The 18,003-nt window shown below is 41.9% G+C and overlaps 1 protein-coding gene across 1 annotated transcript in view; it reads right to left on the bottom strand.

Annotated features, from left to right (window-relative positions):
* CDH4 (cadherin 4) overlaps positions 1-18,003 on the bottom strand; it is a 424,478-nt gene that overhangs the window by 155,951 nt on the left and 250,524 nt on the right. The window contains exons 3-4 of the mRNA XM_017734475.1: positions 16,750-16,973; positions 300-476 (exon numbers count right to left, since the gene is read on the bottom strand). Coding sequence (XP_017589964.1) covers positions 300-476; positions 16,750-16,842 — 270 coding nt within the window. The 5' untranslated portion in view covers positions 16,843-16,973. The remainder of the gene's footprint in view (positions 1-299; positions 477-16,749; positions 16,974-18,003) is intronic.

The following is an 18,003-nucleotide window of genomic DNA, read 5'->3' on the forward strand; positions in this document are numbered from 1 at the left end:
CCCCCGGAGCCCATTTTTTACCCCCGCAGCCGTTTTTTGGATGAGAGCGTGGGCAAAGTGCCATCCTGGCAGCAGCGCCAGTGTCTCGGGAGGGACTGGCTGGAAGGAGGCGATTAGGCTGCTGTCAGCTGGGGAGGGAAACTGGGGCGAGGCGCTTTGGAGCAGCATGGAAAAGGCAACTATTCCTGCAGGAGGGAGGAAGAGCAGAGAGCCTGTGCTTTGAGCCAGGCTTCACCAGACCCGCCACAAGAGCACCATTGTTATTAGCACTATTATCACTATTTCTTATTTTAACTTACCCGAACCAGCTGCTGCGGGAAGGGCCCTCTGGAGTTTTCTGGCACGTTGATGGGTGGGATGACCCAGTCCCGCTTCTGCCGCCGCAGCCCGTTGGCGCTCTGGTGCTGCCGCCAGGGCAGCAGGGTATCACTCTGCTGCTGAGCCAGCTCTCCAGGCAGTGCCTTCCTTCCTTTGGGCTGTTTTGGAAACAAGAAAGTAAGGCCAGTTAGCTTCTTCCTTGCTTCTTAGGACCTGTCCCAACAGTGATGTAAATGGTCATGTGGAACAAAGACACAACGTGCTTTATGGGCAGCTCTGCTGCCACTTTGTTTTCACAGAACCACAGAATCACAGAATCACCTAGGCTGGAAAAGACCTCGGAGATCATTAAGTCCAACCTATGGCCTTACACCACCTTATCAACTAAACCATTCACAAATATATGGAGCTGTAACTCCCAAGTCAAGATGCCTCCCAGAATGTATCATCTTCATTACACCACCTGCAAGGGCATGCAGCAAAACACTGGAGTAAAGAAGTTGCTGCAAATTTCCTATAAGTACAATTTACCAGAACACAAAAAATGGGAGAGGATTCCTTTACAGCTCATGTCATGGGTCAGATTTATAGTCTGGTATTGAGCACAAGCAGGGCTACAAGAACCTGCAGTCTGTGGTTCAGCAAAAGTATTCTGCCACACCAACCCAGTGCCAGCCAGAGGGAGAGTCAGCCCCATGGCTGCAAGGGTGCATTAGTTCAGATTCTTAGTGCTTCATAACAAATGATCTTTTTATGAGAGCTGGGTTTTAAACACAAATCCCAAAATATACACCCCACATTGCCTGGGAAGTGTAATGCATCGCAGGCACAGTAAATTTTCATTATTTGGTGTGACTTTGAGTCCTTCTTTGTGGTATTTTTTTAAACTATGGATTCTCTGCATAGCATACTTTGGTGTTGGAAATGTTACAGAGCTATGGATAAAAATGGAAATGGTGGGACCATGGTTTTGACTTAGAGCAACCGGCTCACTATCAGAAAATTTATGCCTTATAGAATGATGAATCAATGAAATGTAGATTTGGGAATGCTCTTCAGAGGTTACGCAGTCCCAATACTTAAATACTCTGTGGTCTTCTAGGATTCCAGCAATTACTTTTGAAAGTCTGCAGAAAAGATAACTAGCAAGGGCTTTTGTTACCATATGGTGACCTGCACTCCCACCAGAAAATGTTTAAACTTTCATAAATCACAAGACTGCAAGAGACATTCTCTTCATTTGAGGTAAGATCCAGTGGGAATACTGTTCTCTGAATTTTACAATTTTCAGCTTTTTTTCTCAAAAAACCCCCCTCTCACCCCAAAACCAATGCCCCAATACACAAGAACACTGCAGGAAAAGCTATGAAAGCATTTTCTGAGGCTCCTGCCATTTTAAGCCACATTCACTGTTTGTCTTACTCCAAACATAAAAACCCAAACACCCTCCAAGCAGATATCTGTAGGCACTGATTTCAGTGGGAATCATTGCTTCTAGTTTGACGTAAATCCATCTATTAGCACATTTCAGTTCCTGATTGGGAGGCAAAGAAACAGGCAGTCACCTCAAGACTAGGCAGTGTATATGAACTGAATGGTGTATGAAAGTTACACTGAGATGTGGCTCCAGAGCTATGTGGACCTTCTCCACAAAGGCTAGAGATGCTGAGAGCTGGGCACAGCAGCAAGGAGCCCATTCTCACTGCTTGATCATGGCTCTGATCTCTGTTACCTGTGGAGGGCAGACATCAGCTGGCTACAAGGATTGGAAGCATTTGTGCCAAAATGCAACTATTTTTACTGCAAACCTTAAAAACAAGCCTGTTCCAGAGCTGAATTTTCACAGAACAAACAAGTATAGTCTTTTCAGTCACACACAGAGGCACATTTCTCAGGTCCTGTCTCACACTCGTGATGTGGGTTGTGTTCACCTAAGTGCTGTTTACACACCTTCAATGAGATCACAACACCATGCTCAATATTTAGATGTTGCTCTTAAAATGCTCACTGAAGTGTGTAATGAACAAAGAAACAGAATCATGGTGTGGCAGTGGGAGGCTTTCTTGGGATAGTCAGGATATTGGTAGGCACTGCTGACCTCTTCCTTCCTATGGGATGCAATCTGCTGTATCCAATAGAGGTTCCATTTAAAAATGGTTTTATTGTCAAGAAAGGTATCTTTTCTGAACACTGATGAAAACAATGTTATCTAAAGAAGACACCCAGAAATGCATGACAACATGAAATAAGACTATGAGACATGAGCCACAGAAAAGTGGATATCCCCTATTTTTTTTAATTGGCTTGTGATTCCCAAATGGAAATCCTTTGAGAGCAGGTATTTGGATCAGTTTATGTAATTGGCAAGTGAGCATGGGGACAGATTATGAAAGGATGGTCAAATAATTTGTGCTCTGCTGAGTTTACACAGTGGAATGAGTCTGAACTAAAGACAGACTTGAGAATTAACATGAATCCCAGAGCTCCGTGCATACCGAAATAATTAGTGTCAGCTCAGCAAGGCAATACCAGCCTTTTTAGTCTGTATGAAATACTTGCTGGCAGGTGACTAGACAGTGACTAGCTTGCTTGTCACTCTTGATGATGTTTTCCTATATTAGAATAAATCATCAACATGACTCTGAATTTGATATGTAGAATTTCAAAGCATCTTGCAACAACAATTTTTTTTTCCTTTTTTAAACAACAGTTCTCTTTTATCTTCATTTGTTGACAATGCATTCTCATGACCTTAATTTCTCTGGTGTTGTTTAAATATGTTGTACATGTTTTCTGCTGTTTAAAAGCTGTGAGACAAATGCAGTAACAAAGTCTGGTGAGTATAAATGCCAGAACTATTCAGATCTCTGACTGAAACATCCAAGAACATATCTGGAATAACAGCATCGTCTAACTGTGAGCCCCAGAACATTCTCCTGTGTTTTTGAGTTTACAAGAATCTAAAGTTCAGCTCAAAAGCAGAGAGTGACACCAAATTCAATTAATTCTAAAATACAGCTTCCAATTCTGGTTTTGCTGAATAACAGTTTTTACTGAGATTACAACTGCTCCTTCTCTCATGGCCTCACTGGCCATATGCTTTCCGGAATCTCAGAAACATTTTTGAAAGATAAAGTATTCCTCTATCTTTTGTAGTGCCACCAGAACACAAACTGTCCATAGTCCTTCAAAAAATCCACTCAAGCACCTCTAGTGCTGCTGCTTTAGGGTGGTTTCCCTCCCATTGTTTTTGTGACTCTTTTATGTATGGCACAAGGGTGATGGTGTGCAGCACAAGGGAAGGCAATGCATGAAACACGTGCCCAGTGGAAAGTGAAATCCACTCTCCATTCCAAAAATTACACGGTGACATTTATTACTTGTTACAACAGGATCAAACTCCAAACTTTTCTACTTCTTTTGGAGATCTCTTTCTCTAGTGCTAGCACAATATCTGTTTCTTTTTAACTCACTTTCTTTTCCGTGCTTCTGCCTTTCCGTGCTGGGTCCTAAAGTCCTGGTCACAGATGTGGATTGTTGCTCTGTCCCCTCTATAATTTGCTGGCAGAGAGAGAGGGGCAAAGCAAGATGCGTTCTAACCTAAGACTGTGAGTCTCAAGGTCTTTAGAGCCCCTTCATGGTTGCCAGCAACTGATGCCTTTTCTTGGTCTTAAAATCAAGAGTCAAACACGGTTAGAAGGGGAAAAAGGGATTTTACCTTGGTATTTATTTTAAGGATCTTTAGGTGAACTACATTTAGGTTGAATGCACTGAAATGCACACTACAATGCACAACCCTAAAAGATCTGGTATAACATTACAGGTCTTACTAATTAGCATATCCACCAAAAATTCTCCAGTGAGAGGCTTGAGTGAGCCCCCCTCCCCAAGGAACCTTCCCCTGGATGGTTCTATCTTAGTTTACAGAATGTGTTCTGGAGAGGACCTTGGGGTCTGGGGCACACTAACCTCTACCTACGAAGCTTCTAAAATGTTGAGTCTCTCAGCTTGACAAAGAAGTCCAAGAACGTAGGCAAAAAGCACTAAGAACACAGAAGTTGTAAAAAGGTATAACAGTGGTATAAAAGAAAAGGCAAAAAAATCTTCATCGCATTACAAACACAGAACATGTGAGCACAGTCTTTGGTAATACAAAGATAACTAAAGGAGGACATAAAATAGTCAGATAATTCAGTAATTATGCCTGTCTATCACTTTAGGACACTGATAAGCTGGAGAAAAACAGCTGAGCCAAAACAGATGAAAACCTTCAAGATCAAGGTGAAAAAGTAATTACAGTGTGAGATGAAGAAAAACAATGGGAGAAGAGCAAAGGCTGGCATGTAAACTTGTTAGGAGAGGTTGGCTTTAACAGGATGTGAAAAAAAAGTATTGGGGCCGAATCTTCCAGAGCTTGCTCATGAAGCTGAGCAGTCCTGTGCTGGCTGCAATATTTAAAGCCCGAATTCTGCAAGCCTGGGATTGACACTTGGCTCTGAGTTATCCCATGTCTCTTCCAGTGGGCTTCTGGCCCATAACTGTGACACACATGGACAACACCAATGCTGGCAAATCATAACGCAGCCATTGCATCTTCTGCTGATAAATGCTTCTTTGGAACGTGCAACTCTAATATTTGTTATGAGCAGTTGTAGGGCAGGGGAAGAGCCTCTTGGAGACCATCCTCCCTGAGTTTGATAAGGCAGTCATGTTGAAGAACTGAGGATTCACTGCAGCACAGTGTGGCAGAATCTGCCCTGCAATTCCTCTTGCTACTTTTTTAGTTTGGGTTTTTTTTGGCTATTAGCTGAAATCAATTAAAAACATACTGAAGTCAATCAGAAACCTTTCACTGAGATGGCAGATCAAGCTCTCAGAAAGCAATGGGAGGTTGGAGGAGGTGCAGCCTCACCTCTAAGTATTGTGAGAAGAACTTTCTTCTCCCAGGCTGCTTCACAGAAGGTGTAGGGGTGTCTTGGAGTCCATGCCAACAGCTTCAATGGCCTCTTCCAGGAGCCATTTCCAGTCCCTTTTCAGTCTAGAATTGCCTTTAAGGATGGGGAACACAACCTGCTGCATTCGGAAGAGGACACGGAGCTAAACACCAAAGGGACTGTCAGACTTCAAAACCAGATTTAGGACACCTTACTCCAAACTGGTGTGGCTGTAGGGTGCTTCAACTAACTCCACTTACACTGATGTTGAGAGCTCAGGGACATTCCTTGTCTGCACTTGGCACTGAGAATAAAGGATGAGTTGGAAAAGCCATCTAGCGAGTCTATAAGCTCCTATCAGTGTTGGTCTTGGACTCGTCAGCCTTTCAGTTGTTGGGAGACTCAGACTAAACCCAACCTCTGCTCGTAAAAGAGGTCAAAAAATAATCCCCTGAAAGAACAGGACACGTGGGATGCCAGCAGCCCCTCCAGCTCTATCCTGCTCGTGGCAAGAAGGCTACGAGCCGCTGACTTTTCACCAGTCCACAAATAAAACCAGAGAGTGTGAAGAAACACCAGCTTCCACCTTCCGCTACACTTAGCAGTAGCCAGTCTCGCCAGCTGGCTTGTCTCCCCTCCCAGCCAACCTGCCTTTGATATCCGTCAGCCTCTGGCTACGGAGACATCTGGAAGTTATTATCCAGCAGAGCGTATCACAAACCCATTTACATAATATAGTATCATATTTTGTGTTCCTGCTTAGCTGAGCATTTTGGATCACTCTAGTGTTTGGGTAAATAAGCCACCATTCCCTGTATAGAAATAACAAGTGAGTCTTAGGGTACGTTTGGTGGAGATTAATAATTTCACAGAGTTCAACCCGAAAAACGAAATGCTCCAGATTCAGCCCTAAAATATATTATTCTTGCACTTGTAATAAAAAGTACCTGCAATCGAAGTAGAGGAAATAATGCCTCTATTTCCCAGGTATCAAAATTATTTATGATTTAACCTGTTTTATTTATATGCCAGTCTTATTATTTTCATAGGATCTTTAACACTTCACACTACACATTCTTCAGAAAAGAAATAATACTTGGGTTACTTTGTTTCTATGTCACTCGTAGGGTTTAACTGAGGCAACGTGTTTTTAATATATTTTTATCAATACAAGGGGATACAAAGCCACCTTTAGTCCGTTGCTCAAACATATTTCCCTTCATCTCCTATATCAATATACATTTTGAAAACTGGTTCGATTTTCTACCAGGGAAAAAAAAGAATCTATTTAAAAATATTTAATCTGAAGCATTTTTGCTTGTTTCCATGGTAGCTGCGGAAAGGACAGGAGAAAACGATATTTACCAAACAGAAAATAAGACAATGAAAATAGAGCTTAGTTCTTTAACAAAGGGAACATGAGAGCGCTGCAGAATAAACATTTGCATGAGTTCTGTTCGAAGGAAACAACATTTTGCTGACATCAGGGATGGCAGTGGAGGACGAATGAACCCTTTTTTCCCAAAATGCACCATTTCTCCAGTTTTTGATCTTTCAGTATAGAAAGATATTCCATTTTGTGTTCTCATACAGTAGAATGAAAGGGTTGCAGAACAAACAGCAAATTTATTTATTTTACGGTAATTGATTCCTTTTTTATTTAGGTCACTGCTGAATTTGCTGAAGTTGGAGACAGGAAAAAAGTAGTTTTAAAAAGATCAGACTTTTTATTTTAGACTTTAATTTATTATAGTTGTGCTATGTGAAGCTATTATTTAGGAAGTGCACAGGTAAGGAATCCATAATCTGTTTTTCTCCTTATCCACCCTCTAGAACTCTGTGATGACTGTGTGTATTAGCTTTATTTACTAATAGTTGTAAGCTGTGGTAAATTTAATCAAAGATAGCTTCATGTCACATCCCATTACCATCATGGCATAAATTGCCATTCATGAATGATTTGTGTCAAAGAGCTCTGAAAACTATTGTTTTAGCAGCAAGATGTTCCAACATGCACAGCTCTTCAGCAGGGGCATTAAATTAATGTGTTTGCAGAGAAGCCACTAATTGACAATGAGATGGGATTTTGGCAGTACACTTCCACTTTAAAGATAATGAACAGCATTCAGACACAGAGAAGAACCCCCTCTGCTCCTAAAACTATACAAGTAATTTCTGGTATAAACAAGAATAGAGGGAACCAATCCTGACAGGATATTTCCAGGACCCAAGCAAGCTGTTTGATCATCACGACTTCCAAAAGCAAACAGTGCAATTGCAGCGTTTGTGACCTTTATCAAATCTGGCTACGTACAGTCAAGAATGTTATGTTTGGTTAGGAACTCATTAAACAAAATTACCTCTCTATTTATAGAAACCATACAAGTACAGTATAAAACATTTTAATTAAATCAGCTAGTTAAGCAAAAATTCATTACTTTTTTATTTTTATCAGCTAGCAGTGGGGCTGCATAGAGTAGTTCACATTAGAGTCAATTAGTAAGAAAAATTGTCAGATTTGGCAAGTGCATGAGCTTCCAGAACACATCAGCTGACAGAGGAAAAAGTCTGACTAAAAGCTAACCAAGTTACTGCCCTCAGAGGAGGAGAATGAGCCACGTAACACACACAAATGCATCAGCCATGCCAAAACCTCTTGTTCCCAAGGAGTCAGTGTCAAAGCTCTACATGCCGTGTTCCTTGAGAGCTGAAAAATGAGGCATGCATGCAAATTTAAGGTTGTTAGGTATCTGGCTGGCTTTGCAGGCTTTGGAAAATTTTACCCGATAGAAGTAATAAAATGTGATCAGCGTGACCGAGGAATCAAAATGTTCCTTGGTTTTGCAGGGCTGCAAAGCAAGAAAAAAGCTGAAGAAGAGTAGCAGGTAAAACCAGGGAATTTTTAAATAGGGAGAACACGACACAGTGGCTTGTGAGTCAGGCAGGAGAAGATCCTTTCTTTGCAAAAGGTGCAGCAGGGCCCTTTGTGGGTAACTGTAATTAAATACTAAGTCTGGACTCCGGTGAAAAGAGATGCATCAGCTCTGGGCATAACCTATGTGGTTACCACAGAAGGCTCTTGTTTAAAAAACCCAACAAATACATGTTATTCTCTATTATCAGAAAACTTAACGAGGTTGGTGAGGGTCCCATGGACACAGGCTGCAGCTAATGCCCCTGGGGCCAGAACGGGGCTTTTCGGGTGCCTGCTGACCAGGCTGGGACAGGAAGTGTTGATTTTCCAGCAGAATTTAACTGAAATTCAGAAATCTCCTGAACTCACCCACACCTTCTGTTGGGTAAGTTATCACCAATTTAAGCTGAAATGTAGCCCAGTCACCAGAGCACTTCAATAGGCTTCGCTTTTGTGCTGCAGTCAGGATGGGCACGGGCAGCACGCTCACTTCGTTACTGAGCAGACACAAAATGCCCACGGGATCTCTAAGGGATGGGAGTTTCAGCTGGGAAGGAGAGGCAGAGCTGTGCTCAGACTTATTCTGTGGTACCACACGGATGATTAGAGGCAGCTCCTGGCCAGTGCACTGCTGGCAGGGTTTTAACTGATCTTCCATTCTCTGGAAGAATCACGTATCAAAGCAGGTACATTAGAAATCCATCTGCCTTTGGTGGAATCTTTCATGGCTCCCACAGGTTTCCAGCACCTGTGATACTCTCCTTGTCACTGTCAGGCTTTGAATATTGCAAGAGCCTTCAATGGACAGAAGAAGATGACATCATCCACAAAGCACAGCTCTAGATGTACTTTTCCTCCTCAGTTTAAGGCTTGAACATCTTATCCCAACTAGAAAAGTTCTGATGAGGTTGTTTCCTTGCAAAGCTCCCCATATCAACTTGACCTTTTCACACTCCCTTTGTAAGATCTAATCTCACAGTACTTCTCAGGTAGGATTGTTTAAGAAACATCTAAATTACTGTTGTACTCTACCTTCTAGTGTTTACAAAGAGACACTTCTATCTTCCAGTTAATGTCATTCTCATAATTTGGAGAAGCCATACACAATGGCTTCAGAACGACAAGTACTTCTCAAGAGCAGGGCTATTAAATCACAAAATACTCATACTTGTTACCTGTAGGTTGGGAATAAAGGTGGTAGATCTTGCCACATACTGTACAGTGAAAACCACTATTGCAGCTTGGAATTACCTCTCTCATTCTGCACCTAATCTTGAGAAAAATGTAGGAAATATCTGGGCTAGCAAGCTGAGTTCTTCCCCCCCCAATAAAACTTCTAACAAATAATTGAAGACATGGTTCCAAAACACATTTCTTTTGCTTCTAAAACTCAGACTACTATAAGTGCTCTTCATCACAGAAAGAACCAGGAGCAAGTCTACCCCTTAAAAAGCCTGTGAAAAATTTTAATCCCATTTTATTTTTCTAAAGCATGAGGTTCAAAAGATACATGAATTAAAATAATCATAATGAATTAAATGTAACAATACTCCTCCTCTTCATAATGTTTGCAAGTAAAAAGATCACAAGAGATTTAAAAGATCACAGGCGCTGCTGCTACTTTAGCACAAAGCAAAGTAATTCAGTCTGGTACTTCTCCTCAGTGCTAGCGTGAGAATTTGCCCTTTCAAGTTATCCTTTGGTTATTTCAAGAGGCTCTTGAGAAAAGACTGTTCTTCTTTTTTTTTTCTCCAATTCCAGAGTGCACCTAAGAAATGCTCAAATTTGACCATGAGGACACATTTAATTTATCTCCATTTGCAAGATGAAACTTAAGCCTGAGTTTAAATGCTTTGCTGGGTGGGGACAGTGTTTGAGATCCCACTCCTTGCCAGGCCTTCAGGCCACCCTGCCCTGCTGGACACCCATCCCTGGCTCCTCTCTTCCAGCTGGACATGCCACAGGGTCACTACCTCATCCAACAATCCAGGACCTGGCCTCCAGAGGCTGGGAGGAACCAAAACTCTCCTTCACACTGAGCTTGTTTCTACCAATCTGTCTCAGCTTGCTGGGCCAAAGGAAAGATCCTGGACACCCAAAACCCCTAAAAAAAAGTTTATTTTTATGGGCGTGCCTGCATGAAGTAATTTTTGTCTGTACTCAAACTCATGTTTACAAGCAGCTGTCAGCAGATTATCACACCGGTGAAGGTATTGAAGGTATTTTTAGGATATCCAGTCCAAAATACTTTTTTTCAAGTGGCAGTCAGACTTCAGCAGTTACCAACAAAGAACATGAAATGGGAGGTCAAAAGCTTTGATCTGGCAAGGGCAAGGCACACATCACAGGCAGGAGCACGCAGCAGTCCACAGGGTTTGTTTTATCAGAAAAAACTTATTTCTGCGTAGGCAGTTCAATCCTTAGGACTTCTTTATGTTTGAAGGAAGACAGATCTGGAGTGAATTTCACTTACAGATGGTCTTTCGAGCATGGCTTTGAGCCTGACCCTTGGTATGATGCTGACTGCTTAAGAGCTAAATGCAGCAAGTGCAGTGCTTGGAAACTTCCCGTAGTGGGCTGATTTTCCAAGGCAATGAGCACCTGTGTGTCATAGCTTATCCTGGCTTCAGCACAAGGCAATGGGATTCAGCACACCTGAAAATCAGGCCAGGGAAGTTCACGTGTTTTCACAAACACCACTCTCGCCTCGCAATGATTACATGTGAGATGTTCAAATTCACGTAAGTATGAGGTCAGGCAAGTTCAGCAGATGCATCTTCATTATACTTGCACAATTATCATGAGCAGTCTCACTGGTAACAATTATATGATACTAATTTATTAGTCATCCTCTTTCTCATCTTTTCCACTGATCTGATTTGTTAAAACCCCAAACAGCATCTCACAAGTTATCTGAAGGAAACGGGAATCTCTGTATGTACCCTCCCTGACAGATAAATCCAGGTCTTGCTTCACTGATGAGATACAGAAATAAAAATCATTCCAGCTGCCATTTTGCTGGATTTAGTTACTGCCTTGGATTCCCCACAGAGGTAGTGAAAGAGAACAGTGTCAGTCTAATGACCCAGTACTTAAAATATGCATCAGTATTGTCAGAAAAAGGCAGGATGACAACTAAAACCTCCTTTTTTCAGGCCTTCTCTAGGGATAAAACAGTTTGATGGGGCAAACTCCCATCACTCTGATACCATAGATAACATCTCAATGCAGGAAAAAGAAGGAAGAAAGGAAGGGAACACATTTTTTCTTGTTTCCTCCAGGTGCCCCCGCTCCAGAGCATCAGGGAGACCGGAGTCATTGGAAGCACAGCTCCCACTGAAACTCTGATTTTCTTCCCTCAAGGGAAGGCTCCCCAGCCTTGTGCAGAGCATCTTGGCTGCACAATAACCCAGGTCATGAATGAGAGCAGTGCTGAATAAGCCTTTCCTTGCCCAGAGACCTTTGTGCTTGTGATCAGCAGTACTTGGAATTTAAAACCTCAGCCAGGTAAAATACCACAGATGATTATTTAAAGGCTTTAAATAAAAGAAACCCTCTGTCTGTAAGAATCAGCTTTTCACATTCACATTGTATGGCTGTGGACTCATAGCTGGGTTATGAAAGCAGCCCAAAATAAGATGAGACATAATAAAACGCAAGCTGGTCTTAAGAAAGAATTGATTTCTGACAGCAGTTCTCAATGTTTTAAACACTAGCTGCAGACCTCATATACCTCCAAGTTTAATTGCACAATTCCCAATGATTTAACATTACAAAAATTTACATATTTCCATGCTCAGAATTTGAAAAGCTCAAACAACGAGAAACTTCGGTTGACATAAACATGATTCAAAGAAAACAGTATTTTGTTTTTCTAAACTAAATCACTGGCAGCAGATGACTGACATCCTACATGTGCTGAATATATCCTGTACCTCTAAGCTCTTCTGCTGTGAATTCCTCTCTATGCTGTATTTCTATGATCTGGATTTTAACTTTTGAGGTGAGAACTACAGAAAAATAGATGGCTAAATAAATACACAAGAAAATCTGCCAGATGTGCCTTAGACACATGAAAGGACTGCAAATTAAAGAAAACAATCAATATAAATGAGAGGGTCAGAACTTCAGATGGGATGAGCCAACACAGGGAGTGGAGGAAGTAGATTTTCAAGGAATCATGAGGAGGAGCTTGGACTGATGGACACAGAGGGCAGGGGTGGGGTGAGAAGGACAAATGATACAAATTTCTACTTGTGCACATGGAAGGACTCGAGTTTCTGTGACTAAAAAACGGGACACTCTGAAGACTGCAGTCCTCAGCAATGTCACTGTTCACAAACAGAATCTTCATTTTTAGACTTTTGGTTGAATCAATATCCAATTTTTCAAAATAACAGCATGCACTCTTTGAAAAGAAGACTACACAGCTAATTCCAGATAAGTAAAGCCTGGCTTTACTTTCTTTTCTTCTGGAGCATTATCCCACTCAAGTTCATCTTTCGCAAATGCTGACACAAGCCACAAAGACTTTATATTATTTCATAAACCAGCATTTTTTATCTTTTCTTTTTGCTTTTTGTTTTTCTTCTCTCTTTTCTCTTTTCTTTTCTCTTTTCTTTTCTCTCTTCTTCTTCCCAAACTTCACCCATAGCCCAGACTGATACTTTCAATTGGAAGAACAGGCAGCCAGACAAGAACAGTAGAATAAACTTTATCTTAAGTATTTATTGTTATGCTGGAATATCACTCAGCTTCCTCTGGGGTAATTCAGCACTCTTGTGGGAAATATGTGACCTCATTTGCATTTTCTAATTGAATTGCTATCAGGTTCCCTGCAAGACTGAACAAAGAAGTTCCTTGAGTTACTAACATCGCTTGTATTAACGAGAAAAAAAAGTTTACATTCAGGTGTTTGCTGGGGAGGAGGGGAAATGTATGCTTCATGTATCATAAAATCCATTTGTAAAGTATTTGCCTTCTTTTCTATCATTTCATCCTACTAGCATGACACTTTAACATAGTAGTGAACTCTTTCATTACTGTGTCTTCTTCTTCCCAAACTTCACCCATAGCCCAGACTGATACTTTCAATTGGAAGAACAGGCAGCCAGACAAGAACAGTAGAATAAACTTTATCTTAAGTATTTATTGTTATGCTGGAATATCACTCAGCTTCCTCTGGGGTAATTCAGCACTCTTGTGGGAAATATGTGACCTCATTTGCATTTTCTAATTGAATTGCTATCAGGTTCCCTGCAAGACTGAACAAAGAAGTTCCTTGAGTTACTAACATCGCTTGTATTAACGAGAAAAAAAAGTTTACATTCAGGTGTTTGCTGGGGAGGAGGGGAAATGTATGCTTCATGTATCATAAAATCCATTTGTAAAGTATTTGCCTTCTTTTCTATCATTTCATCCTACTAGCATGACACTTTAACATAGTAGTGAACTCTTTCATTACTGTGGTTTTCACTGAAAACTGGCAGGTTTGCCCAGGTTATTCAGTCATCTAAAGCAATCAGCACATTTATAAGGCTGACACTGTGAAAGAGGGGAAATTGTCACTGTATTGGGTCCCTCCCCATTAAAATGTCAGGTTGCATCAAGAGCAAGGCTCAGCTGGGGAATCTGGGGCACAGGAATGGACACCAAACCTGATTTTGCAGTGAAAGCACACAAGGGGAGGACTGTCCCAACAAGAAATATCTGCTGCCTTGGAAGCCCTTGGCCACCACTCAAGTGCTCTCAGCCTGTTCCACAGTTTTCCGTCTTACATATCCTGACAAGAAAGGATCACAGACACAAAGGATCATTTATTGATGGATTAATCCTCTGTGTTCTCCTGGAAAGCAGCCCACTGCCCCCACTGTGCAGGCAGGCTCACTCCTGGACCCCCAAAACCTCAGCCAGTATCCCAAAAACATCAGTATCTCCTATAACATTTATTCTGTATTATAACCTCCACAATAAACCAAATATAAACCAAATACCTAATAATGGCCATTCCAGGAGGGCTGGTTTTGATGCAGCTTTAAGCCCTGGATATTCATGAACTAAATTCTGATTATCCTTTCAGAGGGGGTTCTGAGGGGCACCAAGTCCCCCATCACGAGGGGCTGCTCTCACTGAGGGCCGTTGCTCATGGAGAGGAGGAGGAACATGGCAAAAGGACTTTTTTGTGCTGTAGGTGCCAACAGTGATCAGCAGGTGCAGTAACTGAATTTCCTGCCAATTATTTATAATGTCTGGGAACTGTTCAGCATTTTTGCAAAATCAGTCACAAATTTACAAAGTAAAATGGAAATGAATGGATGCACTGGAAGAAAACTGGTCTCTCTCTCAGGTCACCTCCTTTCTCTCCCATATTTGCCATTTCTATATCCCGAATATAACAAAACAGTCTGAAATGTCTTTAAAAATATATATATAGTCTGCTTGAGTCATATTATACTACACTAAACCAAATGTGAAATCTGCTTCTAGTAAAAGCCATAAAACATATAAGGGTCATGGCCTGAAACATATTGAACTGGTTATTGTAAGGTTTGGGGTTCTTTTTTCAGGACAAACACTATTATTTTTTAAAATAATCTCATAATCATATTTATTTCTTTAGTAAACAAAGGATTATTCTGCTTGCAAAAACCACAGGCATTTAAATAAAACACAAGTCGGATGCCTGCTACAGGGACGCACAATAACACTGCTTATGACCTTGTCATTAGTCTTGTTTTCCGTATTTTTCCAGCCTCAAACTACACTCTAATAAGGCTTTTAGAAAGGAGGGATATGAATTTTAAGAAGCTTAGCTCTCTGTTTCCAACCAGAGTTCAGATTACATTAACATTAGATGAATTTCCAACCAAATATTCTACTGAAACAGAAATGTGTGCTTATTCAGGTTTTTTTTTTCTGCTACATTGAGAAGAAATTTAAAGCAGTATATAAGACATCTTACTTTGTTCCTTCAATATTTAATTACTTTTAGAAGGAAGCAATATTTCTTTGGTTAGAAATGGCAAATAGAGTTGACATAACACACAGGGCTTAATTACATCTTGCACAAGCCCAAGCCTTGCTGAAGAGCAGCAGAAGTGTATTTATATGACTCTAAGCCCTGCAAAACCTTAGGGGTCAGTCCACTGGGCAAGTGAGAGATTTAAGTTTGTCCAAGTCCTTTCCTTTTTCTCTCACACGTGGCAAAAATTCTCCCAAACGGCACAGAGTCACATGGTGGAATTCTAAAAATTTGACACAGAAAGTCTCTCCTCCTTCCTCCATCCTGCCCTGCACTCTCTGTCCAAGCACTGCAGAACTGAGGAAAGGAGAGGCCAGTCTTGCTGTCTGGACCATTACTGCCGTGCATTAATCCAAGTTACAGGTACATCCAAGAGACCCCACCTGTCCCTGAAGAAGCCATGGCTGCTCCCAGGACTCATACCTTCATCCTTACTCTGCAGGTCTTCAAGATCCAGCAATAAATCAAGGTCTTGAACCAATTCCCTGCCGAATCCTGCCCAAATGTCACCACCCAACCAGCCCAGCATTGTGTTGTTTGAGTCAGCACCAGATGAGATACCTGCATTTACTCCGTGTAGTAAACGATCTTCAGCCCAGACTAACACTGAAAATGGAAAGGTGAACTGCTGCTGCCAAAAATTATACGGACAAGGCAGGAAAGTGCCAGCTACACCAGGGGCAGACCAGAAGAAATGTGTTACATGGGGCAGCCCCCAGTTCCAGTGGCTCTGTGCAGCCCACCACCACGCTTCACTGAAGGAACACTGCACTCAGGCTGCCACACAGGGACAGAGCCCTCCTGCTTTTCAGCTGTGCGTATGGAACTAAAGCAGAAAGAAACCATCTGTACCCTTCTGACTGAAACGCTGGCTCTGGCTTCTCTCTGTCGGGGTGGGCGAGGGGAGATGCTGGCACTGAGCAGAGGGGACGTTTGGCACCGCAGTGCCACGTTGTGCTTCGCTGCCTGCATCGCGCACGAGCGTGTGTCCCTTATCAGGCAGCAGCAATGCTCCCTGTCCTTGCAAGGGAAGGAACAAGCTCAAATCTCCCCTCTGGAAGCTGCGGGGCCATGCAGATTGCTTGCAAGAGTAACTGTGAAAACCAGAGAGATGAGCAGCAGGGCAGAGCTGCCAGTGCATGACTCCAGGCCTGTGCTGTCACAAAAGGAATCTGAACTTACAGCCATCTACAAGATGGTTGACTTTGAGTCTGCACCCTTCATCTGCTGGTTTTACTAGGAGTCAAGAGAGATTATCAGCAGTGAAGTGCAAACATGATGCACATGACCTGCAGCGTATAACAGACAAGTGGTTGCTTTAAAAATACAGAAGTATGAACTTAGAGAACACTTCCTTCACTGGTGACCCTAAAGCATTTCTGTCAGAGAGGTTCAAGGATCATTTGCAAGGAATTTGATGCTGCTCATGGTATTTCCTACTTGGACACTTCCTTATGAAGCACAGACCAGGCAACATGAACACTCCGACGCCGCGTGAACCTTCCGATGGTTTGGGGCAAAGGAAGAACAAAGTAGGAAAAAGAGCTTTGAAAAACTCTTACCTTGTGTCCATTGTGTTGGGACTTCTCTGCCACCAGAAACCTGACCATGGCCTCCCATCTGCCCAGGGTCTGGGGGTCCCAGGCGGTCACCATCAGGATCAGCTGCTTGGAGGGCACCTGCAGGTGGTGGGCAGCGTACAGGGTCCCGTCCGCCCTCACCTTGAAGTCCAGGCTGTTGGTTTCATACCGCACACCCTTGTTACCGGCACAGTTATTAAATTTTACTAGAACAGAGAGGAAGAGATGGGAGAAATGTGTGAGATTGGCCTGATAAGGAAAGCAATCAAATACAAGTTTCAGACATTTAATTTTCACTGATGTCTTCTATATCTCTAATAACCATCAAGGAAATGATTTAACTGTTTCTTCGACCTTTCAGGAGTGCTCTTGTGCTTTATCTCTGTTCCCCAGGGAAGAACTTGTAAGCCATTTTTAAAGTATTTGATACAGTTTCATTAGATCTCAAACACAGCTGTTCCCCATTTCTACAAGTGGATTTCTCCCTTGTCGCCATTATCTTTTAAATTCAACTGGAGTCTATTACCCACGCTGTGGGTATTTTTTTTCAGGAAATGTTCTCCATTTCCCTAACCCTTCAATAACCTACTTACCACATAGCCTATTTGCACATTCTTAACTGAAATTCAAAAGCCCATAACAATTCCATTATCAGAAATATAGAAAAAACAACAAAAAACTTAAACGCAGAAATAAAAGTTTAAATCATTCTGGAGCACACATCTACTGCTGGAACTGGACCTCCCATCCTGAGCTGCATTCCCACCCTGGCCAATCCTTCACATGTTACAGCTACTGCAAAAAGGAACTGTTAAACTGTGTGTCATAAACCATAACATGTCATTTGAAAGCCTACTTTGTCAGATCAAAGCTCCCCACTTGCTGATATTTTTATTTTCGCCTTTTTTTTTTGGTCAAAGTCTTTCACAGTCTAGTTTGAAAACTATTTTTATTGGCATTATGATACATGTCACATACATTAGACCCAGAAAAAACCAACCCTATTATATGACAGAATTGACAAATCTGATAGAAATTGAACCTGCAGCTAATAACACAGGAAACAAAACACTTTCTGCCATTTGAGTAATCCACGGGGCGGAACACACGTGGTGAAGGAAAACATATTGCACCCGTAAAAACATCTCAAGTGAGTGAGAATGGATGCACAGCCCTCCAGCTCGGATTGTTAGGCGGGTTCTCATGCTGAGATGCTCCAGCCTGCCCCGAAATGAG

Source organism: Corvus brachyrhynchos, unplaced genomic scaffold, assembly GCF_000691975.1.
Source record: "Corvus brachyrhynchos isolate BGI_N302 unplaced genomic scaffold, ASM69197v1 scaffold10, whole genome shotgun sequence".
Taxonomy (NCBI): Eukaryota; Metazoa; Chordata; class Aves; order Passeriformes; family Corvidae; genus Corvus; species Corvus brachyrhynchos.